At 37.9% G+C, this 23,975-nt stretch overlaps 1 protein-coding gene across 6 annotated transcripts in view; it reads right to left on the minus strand.

Annotated features, from left to right (window-relative positions):
* The window catches only part of USP45 (ubiquitin specific peptidase 45), a 50,159-nt gene that overhangs the window by 14,303 nt on the left and 11,881 nt on the right, over positions 1 to 23,975 (minus strand). For 5 of the 6 annotated variants that reach the window (XR_009418149.1, XR_009418150.1, XM_059469270.1 and 2 more), the window contains exons 4-9: positions 22,532 to 22,635; positions 22,046 to 22,146; positions 13,316 to 13,461; positions 11,971 to 12,066; positions 9,748 to 9,878; positions 1,022 to 1,109 (exon numbers count right to left, since the gene is read on the minus strand). Coding sequence is in view for 3 of the 6 variants with exons in the window: in XM_059469270.1 (XP_059325253.1) it covers positions 1,022 to 1,109; positions 9,748 to 9,878; positions 11,971 to 12,066; positions 13,316 to 13,461; positions 22,046 to 22,146; positions 22,532 to 22,635 (666 nt within the window). In the remaining 3 variants the exon portion in view is untranslated. Of the gene's footprint in view, positions 1 to 1,021; positions 1,110 to 9,747; positions 9,879 to 11,970; positions 12,067 to 13,315; positions 13,462 to 22,045; positions 22,147 to 22,531; positions 22,636 to 23,975 lie in introns of those variants that run through there. The other variant, XM_059469271.1, reaches the window with a different exon arrangement.

Consider the following 23,975-nt stretch of genomic DNA (forward strand, 5'->3'; position numbering starts at 1 on the left):
ATTTTCTAAGCATGAGTGTCAAGGCTTGATTGTTTCTTCTTGCACTTCAGTTCTGTTTATAGTCAAGAATGCTGACAAGACCAGTAAACATTCATATTCTGGCAGGATGAGGATTTGTTCAGCTCTACTGTAGAGCCAGGAACCAGGCTCAGACACAGCTTTACATCTTATCTGTGACATAATTCAGCTCAGGATCACAACATTCATTGGGTTACTAAACGAAAGGGAAGAGGAAGTACTCTGGTCAGTACAAGATTTAAGGCCTTCCTTTAGAGGAGACCCAGAAAAGGCTATTTACCACAAAGCATCATCTGAAGAGAAGACTAAGTCAGACAGATTACATCTGATATGGTCAAAATAGCAACCAAACACTCCCTTTCTGGTATGAACAATTCATGAAGCACAAATAATTAAGGAAAATAAATAAACAAACAAAAAAAACTATACAGGGACATCTTCAACATAACAAACTGCTTCCATACTTCACATATTTGGATGTAGATTTTAAGAAATGAAAGGCAGCACCTTATTGATAAAGCAAGGAGTTCTTCACACTTTCAAGAGACACAAGAAACTTTGCAAGATTTTCCTCTCTCCCCCCACAATTTTCAGTGAAAATTTTTGGTTAAAATTATGGGCAGGCCCTTAGCTAAAAACTGCTAATTTCTGATACAAAGCTTTAAAAATTCACTTTGTCAGCTAATGCAGAGGTACCACCTTTACTTTCTTCATGTCTCATATGTCCTTTTTTTCATTTTTTAAAAGGCAAACAACTTGGATTCCTAAAATTGTCAAGTTCTACTTATCATGTTCCTCCTACTAACTGAAAGTTTGATTCTAATCAACTATTTTAACAAATCAACATGAACATAAATAAATATCTTTCAAAAAAATTTTTTTCTCAAGATAATGAAAATAGACACTCCTGCTTCAGGAAGTACATCTTTAAAACTCTGGGAACATGAAGAACATTGAAGCAATCACTAGTAGTTCACTTTTAAAAGGCACACAAAGACATTACTTTTGTCTCCTCAATCCTGATTGCATCCAACAGATAGTGCAGAAGCTCCTGGCTGTCCTGCTGCTGGAACCCCTTAAATCGAGGAGCCCTGTGAAAGAAACAGTGAAGAATTTTTTATTATCTTGGGAGATTTTTAACAAGACAATGTCAACATCAGACACTTTGCTGGGATACAAATAGGTACAATCCCTGCAGAACCTCATGGGACTTTAGGAAGCTCCTGGTGCAGTAGGCAATTGCTCAGCAAGGTTGCACTTTGACCTGGGTTGCAGTTTGATTCTATGGAATATGGCCTGACCAAAATACAGATTTGCCAGTAGTCTCATCCATGCTAGCAGCCCTTTCCTGACAGACTACACCAGTACTTCTGTACCACTACTCATTCATGACATTCCCAATGACATGGAAGAGAGAGAAAAAAGATTTTCCAAGTGCTTAACCTCCTTTGTTATCTCATCCTTTTCTCAAGGAGAAATCTCAAATGTGCATGAACAGTCCTTTTAGACCACCAGCAGCATCCACATCACCCCCACAAGCCAGAAGAGGAAAAACATCAGTTTCTGACTACGCTCCCATTTACACTGGTGATCTTCTTGGCAACTGCACAGGAGTAATATTGCATCATTTCTGAGACAGCCACTCAGTAATATCAATCACTACTATTCAAGCACCATTAAATTATTTTTTACTATTCACAGCAGCTAAATGTACTCTAAATATCACATTTTTTAGGCGTAGATTACATAGAAATAAGAAAAAATAAACTCATGAGTACATGGACATTACAAAAATAAACTGATGAGTACATCATCCTTCAGGTGATCCTTAAAGATAGATTCTTCTTACCACAGCCAGAAGGCTCCTAATTAACAGTTTGAATCTTCTGGAGTTTGCAACCCCAAATGAATGAATAGTATTCACTATTAACACATCTCTGCTCACACTGTGTAACTGACTGGCCAAACTACACCTGGCCTTCCAGGCAGGTTACCCTTCAGATCTTTAATTACAGTCTTAACTACTTAATCTAAAATGAGATTCCACAGAACCACAAGGGGTTGGAAGAGACCATTGGAGGTCACCTAACCCAACCTCCCTGCCCAAGCAGGGTCCTCTAGAGCAAGTTACTTAGGATTGCAGTGGGTAGGTTCCTGAATTTCCAGTAATGCCACCAAATGGCCGCTGTGACTCTTGCTGCAGTCTGAGGTGAGCACACACAGGTGTAACCTAGAACAGGGGACAAGGGGATTAGCACAGCTCAAACAGGAATTTTATCCAACTGGCAGAGCAGGCACAAAAACCAACCACTCACTCAGCTCCTCAATTTCATTAAACACACGCTGAGCCAGTTTTCACTCTGAGCTGGGGACTGCATGCTATGGCCAGCCAGTACACAGAGCTGCAAGTACATATTGCTATTTCCCCTGGCACAATGATCTCCCTTGCCCAGCAGAGCTCTTCAGCTGCTCAGGGTTTTGAGGGTTGGTTAGTGAGGCTTCCATCCCACTCATACACTAAAGCTGCTCAGATCTGCCTTAGAAGTTTGTGCTCGTGGACAGGTGAAATTACAGAAAACACTCCAGCTGTGCAATGTGCCCACAACAGCAAAATGTAAAGCTGGGCAAGGTGTTGGGGCACACCTTGTTAGGGCACAGCAGACATGGGCACAGGCAGGAGGTGATACAGGGTCTCAGCTCTGAACTGCTCCCTGCAGGCACTGTGGGGTGTAACTGGAGAAGGACTGAAGGTGACAACTCAGATAGCTAAGGTCAATGCCTAAAATTAAGTGGAACAAATCTGGAGCTCCATATGCAAAACAACACGTTCACATTTACAAATAAGATACTTTCAAATTTGCACTTTATATCTAGTTTTTGAAACAAAGTTGACAATATCCCTAGTTAAAAATGATTTCATGATGCTACTGTACTGTGAGGCTTACTATAAAATCTGGATTCAGTAGAGTGGGTGACTTTTTTAAGCATTCTTTTGAAATTGCATTTTTTTCATGAGCAAGTCAACATCAAAAACTAATTTCAAATTTTAAAAATTGAAATAATCTTTAAAATTAAATAATTTGCTTAATATCCCTAAAATACCATCTTTTCTTCTATTAAAATCACATGTTTGATTTCTAATAAATTTGATTATAAATTGCAAATACATTCTGAAAAGCACTGAAACTTTATTTTGGTTCCAATAAAACACTCAATATACATTAAAAAAATAAATAACATTTGTAGCTGTGTGCACATTTGCATGCATGCACAGTTTCACTTTTCAATTTGCCAAAACTGTTTTCTCTCATTTAATGTCCAGGAATCTAAAAAAACCCAGATGCCAAAATCAGTTCAATTCTGAGAAATCTGGTTAGTTAGCCACAGTATTATCATTAATTTATGAGAAATTTCATGTTTTCCTGAGGCAGTGAGAACCAATGGGTATATTCAGCCCATCTCCTCCAGGACAGGCACATTAATAGCTCCAGTCTAGCAAGAAAACCTTCCACATATACATCTTCTGAATCCTGGTACTAATAGGGATTTTGTTATTTTTTGGCAACAAAAGTAGGACGTCTTTCAAGAGACACTATAATAAAATGGAAGAAAAATTAATTATTACTTGACAAAGGAGCAAGCAAAAATTCCATCACTGTTACAGGAGGAGTATTTTTCCACTGCAGAGACACCTCACAGAACTAAATCTTCAATGCAAATCAGGATAAAGCCCCACACACACTACAGTGGGAGGTTACTGCAGTGTAACCTCCCACCGATGAGTATACAAAAATCATTTCAGGTGCAAATTAATTTACTAATTTGTATTTCAAAGTAAAATAATTTGCCTGCATGTTCCACACAGTTTTATTAGCTTAAACTAGAGAGGAGAAAATTAACTCAGCCATGGAAGTTTTTAATTTTGTTTGGTTTGAGTTTTTTTCATTTTGTTAGAACACAGTGCATTTACAAGTACAAGATTATTTAGGCTTCTCAGGGCCTGTAATAAATTTATATGCCTGATTTTAATGGATGATGGGAATGTAACAGCTACCTCTTTAAAGGTGAATTGGCAGGGAAAGCGACTTGTAAAGATTCCCTGTAAGGCTGAGTCATTTACTTGGACTGACAAATTATGTCATTTTTAACACTGCTTAAAATATATTTAATCTGTCACTCATGCACAAAGCTTGCTATGTAATGTTGCATATAATTCTAAATATCTCATGGTTTGGGTAAAAATATTTGAAATTAGTGCATTTGTTTGGGGGGGGGGGAACCACAAGAGGAAACCAAAAAATGACAATAAAAAGAAAGGAGGGAATTGTACACTTCACAATGCATTTACTGAAAACTCCCTACACTTATAAACCAGTATGAGAGAAGAAAAAGGAATTAAACCATGCTGATACATAGAAATCTGACAACTAAAAGATGTGTGCTCTCGTCTCCTTGAAAATGTGCTTCAAGCAATATCCTTGGCGAAAGTGGGGACTTGGAGATGGTTGGTTGAGTTGACCGCTCACAGATGTGCTGACATATGGAAGCCAGTGCCAATGCAGTACAACCTGTTGTACAGTGTCAGCAGGATAATGACAGAACAGGTTGAACTCCTGCTAATGGCCAGAAGTGGTGAAGGACAACTGTGACATCTCATCCACTAGCCTCTCGCTGCTCATCTGGAGACCAGTTAGAATTGCTTGACTGTCAGTTAAAGAAATGCTTTTCATGATGATCTACTTCCTAAAATGCCCTAATAACAAAAACTACATTGTAACATAGTATTTTAAAGAAAAAAGCTAATAGTTATGATTCCTATATTATATTCATTTGAGGGGAAATAAGCTATGCTTAAAAAGCAGAACTGGGATACAATTAAAGTCGTTCAATCATACTGCACAGAGCTGACATACTTTTACTGTTTTTAATAAAAATTTTCTCCAAACTCATCCTTTCAAGAATTACTTTGTGCAGCAGATAGCCTAATACCTTGGATAAATTTAGAAACAACAGTAAGCACTTGGAAGCAGAAACCAGCAGATACTATTTGATTTTTTTCTGCACAGGAATCCTGTAATGCAGTACACACACTACAGAGTTCTGCTGGGTAGGAGGTGCCTGGGAGGAGCCCAGTCAAACAAGGGCTTGCCTCCACATGTAAGTAACAGATAACACCAGGCACAACTGTGCTATCTCAAGGGCATGGAGAGACAGCACTTTGCTCTCCTATGGATGCACTGGCCAATTCATTTCATCTTTTTTGTCTCACCTTCCCCCAAAAGGGAAAATGAGATACCTCTACTTGCACCAGATCTATTCTCTCTTCCTTTAAGTCCTGCTAAGATTTCCAACAGCATTCTGCTCTGACAGCAGGTTCCATAGGTTAGCCTCATAAAATGCTTAAAAACTCTTTTTTTTCCCCTGGCTCTAAATCTGTTGCCTTTCAGTTTCATAGACAGCTCCCTGAACTCTTATGAGGACAATTAAAGAAGCACAGCTAATTTATCATTCATTGTCTTCTCTTGCTGTCATGTCTTCTTTTCATGCTCTCTCCTGCCTGAACTCCCAATGTTCCCAATGTCCCTGTTGACATAAAGGCTTCCTGTTTTTGTTACCCCTCCCTAAATTCTAAATTTGTTAACCCAAATGGAGAATACACTGCCAATGTATCTAATAAAATTACTGGTTTTCTTCTTCATTTTGTCCATAAACTCTGCTTACAGAGTTCACCAATACCACACACTGAAAATACTTGTGTTCTCCAAAATGCCGCACAGGTCTTCCTTCTGAGCATAAGTGAACATAAAGCTCGGGAACATGTACAGATGATTGCTGCCAACATACACTTTTACATGCCATTTGTCTACTTTGCACTCATAAATTATGAAAACTCAGACAAAGTTTACTGACAAAAAAGACATGCAATCTCTCAACTGCTGCTGCCTGGAGAAGCTGTAAACTCCTCTGTCAGAGCTCCTCAACATGACACAGCACCAACAGCAAGGCACATGGAGGCATGACAAGGACACAAAATAATCCACAACTACTGGTAAAGGAAACAAAATGTGTGTTCTGCTGCTATTATATTACATGGTAAAAGTCAAATGGGAAAAATAAGCAAGCAAAAAAATCTTTCCTAGGAAGATTATTTTTCGGTATCTTCTTAGTTATACAGTATTATTTAAAAAGAAAAGGCTCAAAAAGACTCCTTAATGAGAAAAACCCTGCTTTATTTATCTCTTATATCTTGTATAACATTACCCTAGTTTTCCTTAGCATTTCCTCTCAGAAGTGATAAATGTGGAATTGTTTAGGTTTCCCCTCTGAAACTATCATTCTGTTAATATCAACAGTCCTAACCACACATGACCTCCATTCTGCCAGTCCCACCTCTGCCTTCAGTTCTACTTTCTGCACATGAGAAGGAAGAATGAATAAAGGTCTTTGGAGAACAAAGACCTATGTAGATTTTGTGAACACCAGTAAAATCTTTGTTAGGGAAGTATTTTTTCCTGCATGGTAATGTAGCAATAAAATACTACTATTAATAATTATTTAATGGAGGTTTGAAGCACCTAAATTCTTGAACTCCTTTCTGGACTTATGACTTACATGCTTCAGCATTTACTTGCTACACAAACCTAAGAGTTCTTCCACCAATAAAATTACTCAATCATAAAAAATAAAGGAAATAAAATTTATGTCCTCTTAATACATCAGTGTTGTGTTAGTCACTAAGTCTCCAGATAAGTCAGAAGTCTGCAGCCCTGATATTCAGCACAGTGGAAAACCAACAGAAGGGCCCTGTAGCTATGCTCACAATCTGTCCTTGCAAAACATCTGACAGCTGCAACACTAACAAAATTAACAGTGGATGAGTTAGTACCAGACGCTAAACAGTTGCTATAGAAAGACTCATCCACTTCTTTCTTCTTCTCCCCTTCTTCAACCTGGCTACTCCACCACTTGATAAAATTAACACTTGGTATCATTTTTTTCTTTTATTATTTAATAAAAAAAAAGAGCCCCACAAATGTCCTTTCAAGACAAGATTATGAACATTAAACCATGATCTCTTCAGACACTTAAAGAAGCAGTTTGCAGCTGAAAATGACCGTGTTCCAGTTCTCTTACTGCTCTTGAGCAGTGAATACATATCCATCCACTTGCAGATTTTGGGATCCCACTCAGGGACAAGCCAGAGCTGCAGCTGAACAAGGCAGTATCTGCACCCTTTTCTGTCCTATACTATCTGTACAATCTCCTTCATAAATTCTTTACTGAAGAAAGGTATGGTGACATACTGTATACTTGCACTGAGACAGCAAGATCTGTGATGGGGAAAGAATGAATTTAAAAATAAATAAATAAAAAGAGGTTGCAACTGGAGTCAGCAAACCTTTATGTAATATATATAAACCCAAAATATTACTATCATAATAATAATGCCCTTCCCCATGTTCCTCTCCCTGGTAGCTGTGTCAGTGCAGTTCTTTTTACACATTTATCCTGTCATCTCTTTAGGAAACTTGTTGTTTCAACTTTGCTTCTTGAATAAAAAGAGTTTGTGCTAATGCAATATGAAGACCATGGGTAGTGCCTGCCTCTAGGATTACTTCATTAACACAACCTCTTGGCAGCAGTCAAGAAGCAGTTTTACAGAGAAAGCTGCAGTAACACAGACTTCTTCCTAGCTGAAACTCCTGCAGTCTTGCCCTGCTCTCTCTTGCATTTCAACTTTGATGAAAAATAGAAAGCCAACTTTAAAACAAAAGAAAGAAAAAGGCTTTGTAAAAATGACATGACAGAACACTGCATTCATACTGTTAAAGCTAATAAATAGCAAATGTATTCAGTTTGCAAAGATAAAGATTTCCCATTCTCCTACTTTCACCACTGCACACTGCTGAATATTCTGAAACCCTCCCTTTCTTACTTGTGTCACAAACAATAAGAAAACAATCTAAAGACCAAAACCTTCTGTCATACCTGTCCAGCCCCTTACTGCCCTTGAACATCTAACTTCTCACTAACAGGATGTGGCTGACACTTTTGCTGTTGATAGTAGAGCTATGCTAGAGCTAGTAAAGGATTTGTATCTAAGAAGTGTTCTGCAGAGATAACAAAAGTAAGAAGTAGGGATGAAGGAGAGCGATGGTAGGAGCTAGCAGATATTTGTCTAAATAGCAAAAGTGTGCTGACCACATTAAAATGCTTCAATTTCAGCTGCTAGTTAAAGTGTATGCACATCTTAATGATCAAAAGACAACAACAGAACAACCAGATAGATGAGATTTAATACTGTCATTGCTCAACGACTACAGACACACAGAGCAGACACAAAATGCCTGTCACTTCTAAAAATAGCATCCCATCTGAACTGCACTGCATTGTGATTATTTCACAATCAATTTGCTAAGGTGGGCTTCAAAACATGTTTTACATCATTTTTTCCCTTCAATCCTTAATACTAATTGGGAAAAAACTACTAGTGTTATTTAATAATTTTCCTCCCATTTCTCAGCCAAATTTAATTCTTGCACTCACATTTTTTGAGAGAGCCTTGAAACACAAGGAGGAGTGAGAAAACAATATAGTTTTCTTCCCTATATATTTTTCTTCCAGGTAGATAATGCTAAACAAAGAACACTGCTGTTTGACTCAAAAATGCTGTAAGGTAACTTTACACACATTTCCTTTTACAGCTCAAAGAATCAAAAGGAAGACAAGTACAATAGAAAAAATATAATATTAAATTTCTGAAGCTGAATTTTAAGGATAAATAAAAAGCAATGACTTGTTTCTTTACAGAATTAAATTGTCCCTGCTCTATTCTAAATGTCTTTGTTTCTTTTTACCATATTTTAAATCCATTCCTGCTCACTAAGGTTGTCCTGGAACTCCATGGTAGGAAGCTGCAACTTTCCTCCTAACTCTCATGCTGCAGAATGCTTTAAGTTCCACACAGCAATAATGTAGCAAATAAATTATAACACAACATTGCTCTTTTTTAAATATGAGATTCATATTTACCATCTTCCAGCTACTCTGCTTCTACAGATTCTGTTACTAGTAAGTCAACATTTAAATACTTGTATCAATTTTAAGTAGGTCTTCTACAGGTGTTTTTAAAAGCAGGGTTGTTTGCATAATTGAAAGTACCTACAAAGCACCACTGTAAACATTTTCCACACCAAGAAACAGGAGTTTCTTTAGGGCTTGTAAGCTCTTTGCAATCTGGAGCCATATGCCATTTCAGTAATGCTTCAAGTCCTTACTTGTTAGACCCTTTTTAATTTTGAATTAATGCCAAGGCTAGACATCATAGCAGAAGTTCCCCATTTAAAATATTATTCTTTTTTACAAAATACCCACATACACTTTGTAGTGTTAGCACAGCTTTATGCTAACAAACAACAAAACCAGAAAGGTAGTCCATTTTCTTCAGTTTTACCATGCCCTCTTCTGCCCCCTCACACTCAGTCTGGAGCCCATTGATGCCCATGGTTATGAACTGGGCCACACATTACACAAAGAGCAGGACAACCCTGGTGTGCAACAAGGAGTCCTTCAACTTTAAAACATGAAGGAGCTGCTTTCTGGACTGCCTGGTTAAAATCTAACAGTTTCTTTAGAAAGGACAACAGACATTGCACGCTTAGGAACACATCACTGGAAACTAAAATTAAAAAAATAAGTGAAAGATGAGCTTGAGGACACAATACATACTTTTGACAAAGCTGGCTGAACAGCACTTTAGGAGACAGAGGACCTTTTCCAGCCTCCCTCATGCTGTGAAGGAACAAGAACATTGCTGAAGTCAAAGGTCCCGGGCTGGACAGGTTTACCACCAAAGGATCCTTCAAAAACAAAGGCAAATTACACATCAGATTTCAAAAGTAATGACACAGACTTCTTTCAAGTTACTTGATACATGATAAAGAGCAATGTAACTTTCAGTCTTAACAGTGTTTCAGGGTGGGTTTTTTTAAATGTTGATGTCAACCATTTGACTGAAATAATTTAAGAGCAGGCTTAGTATTTAAGGAGTAATAGTTGCAAAACCAAACAATTATTGGTGGTAACCAATAACTTTGGTAACAAGCATGTCAATGAGCTGGTCTGGTTCTCACAAAAACAAGCAACCTTTGTATTACCTGCTTTACTCCTACCTCCACATACACTGAAATTCATCTGCAGAGACAACCCAGGTGACCACCTCCATGGGCCAGTGTAAGATTGTGCTCAGTGGCTCTCTGCTACCCAACCTTAGGAATGGGGCATCCAGCTTCTCTGATCTGTGAGCCACACACTGCCATTTCCACACATCAGGCAGCCACAGAAACACAACCTGTTCCTCCACAAACCAGGTGCTGTGAAAGTACCAGCAGTGCTTCACAGCCAGAGCTGATGGCAGACCCCACAGCGCCCTGTGGCACTGGGAGCCAGGCACAGGCTGCATCCTGCACAGCCCCTCTTGGAATGATGTTCAGCCCAGCCAGCAGGTTCTGGGTATGGAAGAATCAAGCCAATTTTAAAGCAGAATTTTAAAATCCTGCACTGCTTACGCACCACTTGTTAAAATGACCACAGAACCCAGCTCTCCCTAACATGCTCCAAGGTTCCATGTGCCCCCAGTGCTCCCTACTAGCTGGCCTGACTCTCAGAAAAACAGATTACAAGTGCCAGATGAACACTTGGAAAGGGCACCTTGTCCAGAAAGCAGATCCACACAAAACATAAGCAATATGGATACACACAAATATAAAGTATTTGCTTTATATGCACTATCAAAAGGTGGGAAAAGGCCCCTTACCAAGCAAGAAGCAGGAGGCTTCTGCATTACTATTAATTAGACTACTGCAGCCCTCTTATTCAATGCCAAGTTTTGCACTGGCATACAAAGACCAGAAAACACAGTCTTTGCTCCAAAGACCTTATTTACATTGTAAGCATTGAAATTAAAAATAAATCTTTCAACCTTATGGCTGTGCAAGTTACACATCAAACATAAGCCAACACCCCACTGGCTCACTAAGCCTTTGGGCAAAAACAAGCTCCAGACCTCTGCTGTGGCTCAGGATAACTTTGTGAAACATGTTGCTGCTCTGAACTGCCACTGGAGGAAATAAAGACAGCAATGCAGTGAATTGCACACTGTTCTTGCCTGGAGGAGCTATGAACATCACCTACAGCAACACAGTCAAATCACCATCATTTCAGAGGTATCTGAAACAGAATACCACTCCTCTACCCTCACTGCCACCAGAAAGCTCACAGCAAGCAGCAGGAAAAAAAGAAAAAAACTAAGACAAAATCCTCTGTAAACTGTTTGCTTCAGCTAGCAGAGGGAAAGGGGTATTATCTTTATTGCCAACAACATATAATGAAACCCCAAGTCTCTAAGACATGACCAGAACAGCAGAATATTCTTTGGATAATAGTCACAGGAGACACTTTCCCATATGCCTGCAATGAGTTTGAGGACAAATTTGTTCCTCACTGAAATTTCTCTTCTCTCATTTTAATCCCCTGGCCTGTGAAGCATGTAATAAACTTTACAGATCTTATCAATGAAGGGCAGGAATGGACTGGAATAAAACATTTCACAGATACTTTCTAGAGCCAAACAAACTATTTCCTGTATCATACATTCATACTGAAGAAATTAAATGGCAAGTAAAAATAAGCCAGCTGCTCTTTCTTAAGGTAAAGCATTATTTGATACTTCAATATCAAAAAATGTGAAAGGAAGTAATTCCTCCTCCTTCTCTAGGGCTGAGTAATGATTTCTGTAAAAGAAACCAGTCCACAGGTAACACAAACCCGCTAAGCAATTAAAATGCAAAAGAAATTGGAGAGTAACAGTGTGCTTTTAATGGAGATGTGATTTCCTGTCCTCCAGCTTCTTCCCACATTTTCCCAAATTTGTATTTCTCAGTGCATACTTACCAATTGAGAATCTGAAGTATGACAGATTTTTAACTTTGTTCCTTTCTCCTTTATCTCATACATCAGTTCATTTAGTACATGAGTCTGTGCCAAGTTCTTAAAGAAAGAAAAACACAAAAAAATGTGAGAAACATGCTGATCATTCAATTACAGAGTTTCCTTAGTTATATACTCTAGATTCAGGGGTAGACCAAACCAGATACACTTCGTAACATGTAGCCGAGGTTTAGATACAACCACTAGAAAGAGCACTAAAAAAATTCACTAACTTGACTGTTTCTAAAATTTTATTTATTTTCTTTTCTGTAATTTCAAAACAGTTCACTAGTAATAACTTTTTAATTTATATTGAATAACAAGTTGTTTTTTTTGTTGTTTTTTTTTTGGATGAGGACATTATTGTCAGAAACCGTTTCCCTCTTTTAAACACTGCAGTCCCTGTCATCATGCCCCATGAAGCACAAAGGCTTTGGCACAATGAAAAGTATTATCCTTCAGAATTTAGGAAAGAAATCAACTCAACATATCTCATCTTTGTTTCTTTATTTTTGGTCAACTCTGACAGCAGATCACTTAGGCTTCTGTGATGCCCTAAGTATGGACAGACAACAATTTGCAGTTTTACTATCTGTTTGATGAATTTTGCAATCAACATCATAAACACAAGGTGAGGTGTGCCAGTGCAGAACACCTTTGTAGCAGTTTTCCTTCACTTGCTCACTCCTGCCTGCAGACATAGAGATGTCTCTGCTCAGCTGACAAGCAACAGGATGGTGCAATATAAAACCCACTAAGACTGCTGCTTTTTTTGAGGATGTTGGATTGGTTGTGCACTAAACATCAATAGATGTGTATTAGTATAGCTCATTCCTCTTATTGTAGTCAGAAAAAAAACATAATCGATAAAAATAATTTTATAACTGCATCCATAGCAGGGGTTTAAAATCATGCCAATGAATAGTGCAGACATTTACATTATGCACACAGTGCCACTATTCACATCACCAGTATGGTAGATACCCTGCATTAGTCATGACTAATAATGCTGAAGTTCAAATAAAACCATATGCTACAGTACAACCCACACACATATGCAGTGTGTAAAACACTTGGCATTTTCACTTGTTTCATTACTGTGCAAAATGCCAGTGATCCAAGAATTCTTTTTTATTATAACAGGAAACACTCCTTGGATAGCAAGGAGTAAAAAAGAATTTGAAAAGGACTTTCAGAAAGCAGAATGAAGACCTGTAATACTCAAAACCTTTTCAGAAGCCCATAGATTATACAGACTTAGTATTTCTGAAATCTATTAAGAGAAAGTGGCATGATCTTTCCATCTTACCTGCATGACAGCATTAAAAAAGCAGGTGTTTCCTAAATTATTTATTCCTTTAACTGGAACTGATGCACCATTACCGGAACTTTTTCCTTTCAGTATTTCACTTGTTTCACTGTTTTCTTCACGAAGACGTATGATTTTTGATGAACCTATAATTAAACTATAGATTAATATGACCACAGAACTGCATAGTTTAATCATTTAAGTCCTTTCATTATTATGTTAATGAAGTTTATATGTTAATTAATTTTAACATATGTGGAAGATACCTTGATAATACTCTAAGCTGCTGTACGCAGTCTTAAAAACACCAAAAACCCAAAAAACTAGACATAACAGATAAAGGCCTGGGGAGTAAAAAATGCCCTCAACAACTACATATATCCAACAAAACCTTTCATAATAATCATACTGTCCTCTAAGACTGTAACTTCCACAATTAGACAAGAAGTAAGTAAAATGAGTTATTTATTAGCAATAGGCAGCTGAGATAAATGTTCATTAGATACATCAGAAACACCACACAAAGGTTGCTTTTTGGTGCATTTGAAAGGAGGTAGCCCAAAGTTACCACTGAATGCTGCAAGTCTTTATCAACTCTAGTGTTCTGTTCCAACTGCCTTGTCAACAGCCCAAGGCACATTATCCCTACATGTGCTCCTCAACTCACCTCAGTTTGTCACAGCCTGAGGAATTACTAATGCAATCCATGTACACACAATGCTAGTGTTTTAATTTCAAGTAACAAAAAATTGATAAAACTATGCTATAACATCCACATAATTCCTTGTTTCCCTTATTATTTAAATAGATGAGGGACAGCAAAGTTAGACAGTCATTAACTTGTAGCCTAGAGGTAATGGAAAGACTTGAGATAACAATATTTAGCCTTGAATTCTACTAGCAACTTTCATACTGTCATGGTTGCAGGACTAAATGTGAACATTACTGACATCTGCAGTGTCTTAAATATTGATTAACAATGCACGTCAATGTAAACGAGTTATGGACTTAATAGATGCCAAGAACTGTGATGCTACAATCTCTGTCTTGACATATGAATTCATGTATTTGTTCTAATGAGTTTCACATTGAAGTCTCATTAAAGTGTTCTTGAGAAATAACTAACAGACCTATTTACGTTAATGAAATTCTCATGCCAAAAGGTTCTTTTATGTACACTCCTAAATACTTTCTTGCTTAGAAAAATGAAAAAAAAAATTAAATTAAAAAGAAGTCATTAAAATATCTATTGTATCTGGCAACAAGGTTCTGACGCAGTCTTGCCTGCACCCTACAGTGCCATTGAGGCACAACTATTCTTCCAAATTGTATCAGAGTTTTTCAAAACAGAGTTAGAGGTGCTTTGCTGTTTAAAAACACTTTTAAATGTTCTTGTTAACAGTGCTTACACAGCTTTAAATTACTCTCCTTTCCATTCAGGTGGAAAATTAAGATGGTACAAGGGCAAAGTAAAAGATGGAATTCTCCTTGAAAAAGCAGACAAAGTGGTTTTGAATATAATAAACAACAAGCAAGCTGCTCACACCCTAAAGAGTCACTGTTTTATGGGCTACATGAAGCAACACCTTTTAGCTGGCATGACTAGAAGGGGAATGCTACAGTGTCAGCAGCTCATCCACCCACAGAGCTTCAGAACAGCCATAGCATGGGAATGGGAGCTCCAAGTTATCTGCAATTCAAACGCACTGCTCTCTCTCAGAAGTTTAATATTATCACTGGAGATGTTTTCCCCTCAGAGAAGTGGGCCATCCAGAGTAGCGCTGGGGAAAAGAGATGGTTAAAAAGAGAAAAAAAAAAGATGGAAAAAAAAGCCAAAATTGTGGAAATAATTTGTGTATTAGTATACCACAGTTGTTGCATTTATCCATCGGCATTCAAAAACATCTGGGACAGCATCTTAAAGTAAACAATGTTCACAGGCCATCTGGACAAAACTGCAGGCAAAAATTAAAGCATAAGCATATGGAAAAGCAGATTTTTCTCTTCCCTTTAGCAGTACAGGATGACAAATGTCAAACCTAGATCTGTCCACGCTTCACTGTGCTATGCTTTGCAGCACCACCTGGCTCTCCTTGCACAGCCACCAAATATGGACAGCACTGCCACAGCGGACCATATCTGCAGGGCAAACTCGATAAAAGCATTTCACTTCATGGTTAAATGGCAGCTTCACACAAGTAGCAAGGTTCCATTTGCTGAACCTTATATACAAATTATTTAAGGGAGGGAAAACAAAGCCAAGGCATCCAGCTTTGTGATGAGAGCTGGGTGAATACGCAATTACAAAACACAAGAAATGAAAACCAGACATCTGATTGCCATGAAGCTGGATAATTAGGAGGATATATACAGGGATAAGGATATATGTATAGGGATAAGGAGAAGTAGTAGCAAATTGGAAAAATGCTTGGATATTGGTATCAAAGTTAGGAACCTCATTTCATTCAGAAGGTTTTAATTACTGCCTTTTGATTTGTTAATAATTTTAAAAACACAATCTACATGACATTTTACTATGTTGTTTGTACCTGTTAAAAAGTCCTGACAGAAATGTGCTGCTTTGCCATTACAAACATTACCTGCTGCCTTGCTTATAACACACAGATATTTTTAAGTACATATACAGAGCCAGAGGAAGGACAGCAGTTTTTAATTTAGTTCTGCTCAATGTCCCTAACTCGGTGATAAGTGACAGACGGGCCTGAAGCTGAATGTTTACTTGACATGTGAAGAGTTGGTCAGTCTTAATAGAACATGCTGGTAATGACTGTGATAGCTAATACTTCTACAGATTGGGACTGGAGGGTCCTTCTGCAAGATTAACCCAAGGCTACAAGCATGTTATTAATCAAAAAGCTAATATGTAATTTTTTAAAGTGAATTTGCACTGAACAACTGTTTCATGGACCCTTGGTGACTCAATCTTGCAGTCCTGTAATTCAACGGGCATGCTTTTAGGTATGAAAAGTAACTTTTAAGCCAGTATATACACAAGGATCCCAGCTGAAGGATTCCATCAAAATGGCTGTCATCTGCAGCTGCCCACAAGGACCTTCAGCTCCCGGCCTAACAATAAAAGAAGTAGTCTGAGTTATTTGTCCACATGCAGTAATATTTGTTATAAAGGACCTTGTTCATATTAATAAGAGCAGGTTGGGTGAAAAGCACAGAAGTAATTAAATTCAGACAGATTTCTGTCATTAGTTAACTCATCTTTTAGAGAATTGACATGGTAATCCTTAAGCTCTCTGCCTTTCCCAGGTAGTGTGACATCGGCCCTAGGCAGGCTGTCCCTCCCCAGCAGGGACAGAGAACCCACTGTGCCTGGGGCTCACATTCAGGCCCTGCCCCTCTGTCAGACTCTCCTGCTGTTCTGCTGCAGAGGTGACCTTTCTGATGCAGCCATACAAGGAAAACTCTCACCTAAGCTGTGCCTTGATCACCAGAACCTTCTCTTCCTTTGACAAAGTGCATCTGGCTGCACGGACACTCTGCCTGAGGACTCTGCCAAAACTCTTTGGCCAGCTCTTCATCCAAATCATCCAACCCTACTGACCACCTCTCCACAGGCACCAGGTCAGTGCCCACCTCTGGTCCCACCATGATATCCACCTCCAACCCTCAGACAGCTGCTTCTGTACATAGACACAGCCTCAAGCCTGGCAAAGCTTCCCAACACCACCCTGTTCTCCCCCATGCCAGAAAGCCCCCCTCCCACCAGAGCCCTGGGAAGAAGGGCAGCAGAAGCTGCTCCTCTGCTACAGCTCCTGCCTGCAAAGCACCCCTTTCTTGCTGCTCTTCAGCTTTTCTTGTGCCTGCTCCACTCACCTGTGGTCCTGTCCCAAAAGCTCTCTGGAGGCACAGCTGCTCAGCACCAGCCTCTGAGCAGCGACTGAGACTCCTAAGCCAAACATTAGCATGGACAATGACTCATTCCACAAAGCAGAGCCACTTACTGCACCAGGTGTACAAAAACACACAGTGCTGACACATCCACTTGCAAAGGGAAACTTATTGTGGCTTCCCTATCAATTTGTTTTGCCAGCATTTCCAACATTTGCAGCACACATGGACTTCTGCACAGTCTCTGCTGAAAGTGAGCTCTGCCTGGGGGTGCAGATGGCAGGAAAGCAAGAAGATAAATGACATCAAGGTTTTTTTTCAGCCAGGGGAGTAAGCACTATTGCTCATCTTTTCAATGCAACTTTATTTTTTAATTAAAAATAAGGGTTCCAGGAATACACACTTTCATTCCAAGGTCAAGCCTTTTCTACTGAATACAACTCTGGTACTTCAGCTGAAGGTCTTCACAGTAAAAGCAAGGTTAACAGACTGTCTTTCTTTTACCAAGTTCTCATCATGCTGTATTATGAAATGCTACTAAATTGTCTGGCACTCTTTTTTTATCTAAAAAATTTAGATTTTTTTTTAACACTGTACCACAATTAGAATCCAACCTTTAGAAAAACAGCCTGGTTTTCTTCTGAAATGGTCACTAGCTTTACCTTTTAAAGGCTGAATTTCGCTAGTAGTATTACAACCCTACAAATCAAAGATTATAAACTGCAGTTTTATTTCTTTGAGTCTTGCCACAATGTTATAAACTAGAAAAGACATCTGCACAGTGTGGAAGAGCAACCTATTCAAGGAGTGCTTTTGATCCTCTATGCTCAGATGACTTGTGTTACACCTCATAAGCAAATAAGTACATGGGCAGGAAAGGTGAGAATCTGTGGTTAAAAATGACAGAATGCCTAAAAAATTTTTTGTCAATGCTTCGATTTTCATTCCTTTGCAAGGAGCTTACTAGCAAGCAAGCAGATTTGAAAGAAAATTTCTGATCAATAACAAAAATGTCTTTTTGCCAAAGTGTATTTTCAGATTCAGAGAATCAATACAATCTGTTTTATTTTTGCTACTTAATTTTAAGTAGATAGAATGGTTTTCTATGACTCCAAACTACATGTTAAAGTCACTTAAGAAAAGAACACTTTTTTCAACATGATCATTTGTCAATTGCTAATATCCACAACAGAATGCAAATCTGCAAAGTTATTCATCCCACTACCAGTTTTTCCATACAAGTCTACAACTCTCATATGTACTGTAAATTTGTATCTATTTTTGTACATTAGTTATAGCCATCAAAACAAAAATCAAGCTGCTAACTTTCACTTACTGGCAAATCCAGGCAGCTGAACTTACTAGAAAAACCCCCTTCCTCTGCTTGCCCCTCCCAACAATAAATTTAACTACAACATTTGAGAATATATATTCTTCCTTTCTCTTCTATTGCCACACAAACCAATTTAATTAACTGCTCTATAAAAAGTATGTGATCTTATGTTTCCACCAACATATAATTTCGCTTTTGTAAAGGAAAATACACATAAGATTCACTTTTAAGACAGCAAAACAATTTGTTTTCTCCAGTAAATGAGCAGACACACAGATTGCAATGTCTCAGCATGGTTCCTGTGTACTACATGTGCATTATGTCCATGTGAAGCTCACAAGTGTGCCACACAGACAATACTGCACCTGCCTTTCTGTGGCAATCATCACGGCCTGCTAACCTTCTCCACAAAACAAATTTCTGGGTGGTACACCCTAGAAAGCAATCTTGCTTTTTTCTTCCAGCTTGTGCCCAACATGACCTCTTAACCAAACAGACTCCTCTAAAAAAGGGGGAAAAAAAAAAAGAAAAGAGCAGGCATTGCTGGGTACAACAAACCATAGGATCAGATGTGAAAATCACACAGCTGCAAGCATTCTTTTGGGAACCCAGCACTGGGATTTATCTCAATCGCTTAATGTAATTACAAAAGTCAGTCATGTAGTAGTAATGTAATTTGCACATTTTTACAGCTGAAGTGAAGTTGAATCTTTATGAGAGGCCGAGTGAAAAGCAGGGATCCTGCTGCCACACTATTCCACCACATTAGTACCAAATGACAGGCATTTTGCTTTTGTTTATTTTCCAAGATGCATTAATTAGGAAATCTATATAACCCTCTCTCACATGTTTCAACTGATCATTTTATCTTTAAATGAATCCTGCACTTTTGAGAACTGAAAAAAAAAAAATATCCCAGCAGCTTTGTGCATATTAGCAATTGACAATTCATGTTCATACTGCATTTCTACAGAAATTTCTACACAATGCTATTTGAATTTTAATGATGCACCATGCCAACCAGTTGTTACAACAGAAAGAAATGCAGACGTAAGATGAATTCTTGTTACAGTGCCACATTCTGCTATGAGAACTGTCTTCACTTTGACTGCTTTTTTAGAAAGAAATGGAAAAGCAATGGGGAAAAAAGCACAAGAGTGATTTTTAAGCAAAAAATATTAATTGTCAGTTTTACACTACTTTTTTTTTTACAAGTTATTTATCATTTTTTAAAATTAGCTTATGTTTTAAGGTGTGAATACACAAAATGAATTTTAAAAATCTACACCTGCTAATAATTTAAAGAATGATAACTACACTGAAAATATCAATGGAACATGAAATAAAATGTTACACTAAAAAAAATTTAACCAAAACAAAAGTAGAGTTAATTTTCACAGTAATATATCATGTCCTTTTGTATTCTGGACAACAGCATGAACTACATTTCAATTTCAGATTTTATTTTTTCAGAATACCTGAAGGTAGTCTAATTTAAAGAAAAGAAAAAACCTTAGATTTCTGTAGGGGAAGTACCAAGTCTGTCATTTATCAAAATGAACCAAGAGTGTCAGTTCTGGTTGGGAGTTCCCTGTCATGCACACCAGTCATTTATAAACACACGGATGTTTTCCAGCCTCTCCCAGCAAAGAGCCTGGCCTAAAGCAACAGTCCTGGGCAAAGAGATTTTCTGTCCTTTCCTTGCCACTCAGGAAAACCCAACAAATCATCTCTGGGCCAACATTCCCAGAGCTTTCAGGAATGCAATCCAAACTGCTCAACACAGACAGAGTGGAGAGGGTCACAGACTTCCACCTTTAAAACATCGCTGGAAGTACACAACACACTTAATGCATTAATCCTGCACTGGAGCCTCAACCCTTTCCCAGAATGGAGCAGGAGACGTGGCTGCCCTGCAGGAGCGACCCTGGCACTCTCAGACCTCTTGCTGCCAAGGCAGGCACCCTGCAAGGCTATGTCTAAGACCTGAACAGATTTTAAAAATACAATTTTGGTTCCAGTTACAGCAAAGTTTCCAGTTATACCAGCAAACACTTACATGAAATGTAAGCATCTTCAAAACAGAGCACCAAAATGAAACACAAATGCATATACAGCAGAAACATATGCTGCTCTGCTCTGCTATAAATATGTTTAGCTTTCCTGAGTTAGTTTGGAATTTTAGTTGCTTAATTTAAGACATTTCACAGAAAAGCTTTCTTAATCTGAAAGCTTTAGATGCTTTGAAGTTTCACAAATTTAGAATCTAAACCATGAGGCACAGAGTTGCATCACTCAGAAAGCCTTATCCAGCAGTACAATAATGGAATAAAATTGCTTTCATTACATTAACTGAAAAAAAACCCATCACAGCATTTTCATCTGCAGGAAAGCTGCAACACATATTAATCACACATAAATTTGAAACTGAAGCTGTGAAAAAAAGTGAAACCACATGCTGTATATTCACTGCTCCAAGAAAAAAAGATGCAAAAGGCAGCAATGTATCAATTCATTAAAATTGAATAATTCAATATACAACCCGTGACTAGATCAAAATACTGTATTTTTAAACAGACCTTCATTTTTTCCCTCAAAAAATATGTAACATCTCTTAAAACTGGTAGGTGCACATTTAGCTAGAAGAATACTTAGTGTAATTCTGTATGGCAACTATTATCCTCTCTCACTTCTAACTGGTTGATTACCTCCGTTAAAGGATGCAACCAATTGTTTTAAAAGTTTACTTAAGGTGGGTTTTGAGAATCAAATGTGAAATTCAATGCACTCTCCAAGTCACAAGCCAGAAATGCTGCCAAGTGTGTTACAGCAGGGATGAATAACACCAACATTATCAAGAGTAGAGGGCCACACATATCAAGTTCTATCCACTGTCACATATATTGAGAAGGTGTAGAATGCTCCTAATATAAGAAAATAATTTAATACTATCTTATTTTAAAAGGAATGACAATTCTATCAATTAAAACCAAACAGTAAAAATGGACATTGCATCCAACAGCAGAGTACAACAGAAAATCCACTTAAATCTAGGAAACTGTGGAGAACAAGTTTAAATCAGAAAATTTTAAGCTGTTATACATCCATACATCCATACCAAGAAAATTAAATTAATTTATAGTTAATGTAAAATGTACACTTTGATATATTATTATGTGTTAATTTGTGATTAATTTATTAATTTATGTGGCCTTATCATATTTAAGAAAACAACTCCTCTATGCTAAACTTTCTTTGTTAAATACAAAATTCAGAAAAACTACCCTATAGCATCCAAAATATTTTTAAAATGTAATCATACTGTAGAAAAAAAGGTGACATTATGTCTTGATAGGCATTACTTCCCCAAGAAGTTCTGCAGTTATAAATTACATCCATGTACATCCATGTACAACCATGTATATTGTGTACATGGTCACATTGTACACAATTTTTCAGCTGTATTTTTAACATGATTCAAAATCTAAAGTGCTTATTATTATCTCCAGATAAAACTAATTGTGCAAACTTACTTGGTTCAGCCCTGGCACCATGTTTTTGAAGGAAGTCAACTATCTGAGCCAGAACCTTTTTGTTGCAATGCGTTGACAGCTCTTCATCACACTCATAACACCTAAACAAAAGAAGAAACAAACTGGAATTCAGGGCTATCTGTATGCATGCACATCTCAGCTCTAGCAAACCTCCCAAACAACCTTACACAAATTACTTAAAGCTCTCAGTTTCAATTTTTCACACTAAAAAATGGAATAGAATTGAATTCTCTCATCTCATATATGCTCTTCTATAGATCAGTCCCAATTCACTGTGGTCCTTATAGATTTAAGTAATTTCAGAGAATACAAAGGACAAACACGCCTCCAGAAAGCCTACCTTTCTTCTATAGAAAGCATTCATTTTATCTGTCAGAATCATTCTTTGTCATGAGAAGACACTACTTTCAGTTATGTGAAGTCCTAGGAACAGGCACACACAAACACCTGCACACTGATTCTTACCATATGATCCATGTGCTGAGGTTGATAACGATGCAATGAGGCTCTGTGCGTGCAGTTTGGAAATGCTTCAGAGAATGCTGGCCTTCTGAATTCTTACTACATCCCTAAAAATGGACACATCAACCCAGTAAGGGGCAGGAAAGGGTAAAAGAAAAGATGTATTATTAGTAAATACACTACAAAACCTCCACTTTTCAAAACTAGACATGAAGCTATTCTGCCCTACTTATATATCATTTGTAAGGATTGAGAGGATTTAACATTCTCATCTTTTCTACTTGGAAAATCACTTAAAAATATAGAGAATTACTAAGTTTGCTCTAACTAATAGAAATAATTCCTAGCTTTTGGATAAGTATTGATTAAATATCAACGTACAAAAACTATAACATTCACAAAAGAAAGAATGCTCTAGTAATTGTGAATGAAACAACTATGTAGCATATTTGGTCCAGAATAGCAAGGAAGACAACAGCATAGGTAACCCTCACTGCTCAAGAATGTCAAATGCATTCCAGACAGCAAATGAAAAAGGTACATAAAGTGCTTTGTACTACAAAGCTGCTCAGAACACACTATTTATGTACAGCAATTTCAGGAGAAAGCATTTGCAATGGTTCAAGTATGAAGAGACTTAGATTAGCACTGGTCTCTGAATAGGCATTAAGTTGTAGAAGCTGTTAACAGCATGAACATGAAGAAGCACATAGAATTAACTCCTTTTAAAGGCCACCTTAACAGAAGTTTTTCAAGCAAGATATATGAGTCTTCCTCATATAGATCTAGTTAACTATCTTCTGAACCCTGTGAATAGCATGTTTCATTGCAAAATCAAATCTGTTCATATTATACTGGTAGGAGCTGGTTTCTATAGTAAAACCTACTGAAAGTAGTTTTTTATAGTGAAACCTACTGAAATTCCAAGAAAATCATGACATGCTTTGTTCAGGCAACTATTGGCTGAACTAAGCCTGATACTGCCCATAAACTGAATTTTGCTGTATCAAGAAAAATTTTTTCTTTACTTCAAACCCAGGGCAGAAATCTGTGAAAGCCCTTGGGGTCAGGACCTGCCACTTTGAACTCTGAGGCCATGATCTGACATTATAACTGATCCATTCTAATGGCTAGTAGCCACAAGAGCAGCATTCTCACTCCAGCACAGTCCTTTCTCCCTGGCTTCAGTCAAATCTAGCAACTGAGTGTCCACAGCACAAGTTCATTCAGCAATATACATGTTTGGTTTCTCATTCATTCCTATTTATGCGAACTCCTGCCAGAGCAGCCAGCTGAACAGATGCATTTTGCAGCCACACAGCTCCCAGAGCCAATTCTCTGTAAGTGGCAAGAGGATGCAGATAAGAACAGAGAAAAGGCAGGGCCATAATAATTGTGATGCCACACTGCACTGTTGTGGGAACCCAGAACATCCCTCTGGCTGTCC

The sequence above is a fragment of the Ammospiza nelsoni genome, chromosome 3 (genome assembly GCF_027579445.1).
Source record: "Ammospiza nelsoni isolate bAmmNel1 chromosome 3, bAmmNel1.pri, whole genome shotgun sequence".
NCBI classification, from domain to species: domain Eukaryota; kingdom Metazoa; phylum Chordata; class Aves; order Passeriformes; family Passerellidae; genus Ammospiza; species Ammospiza nelsoni.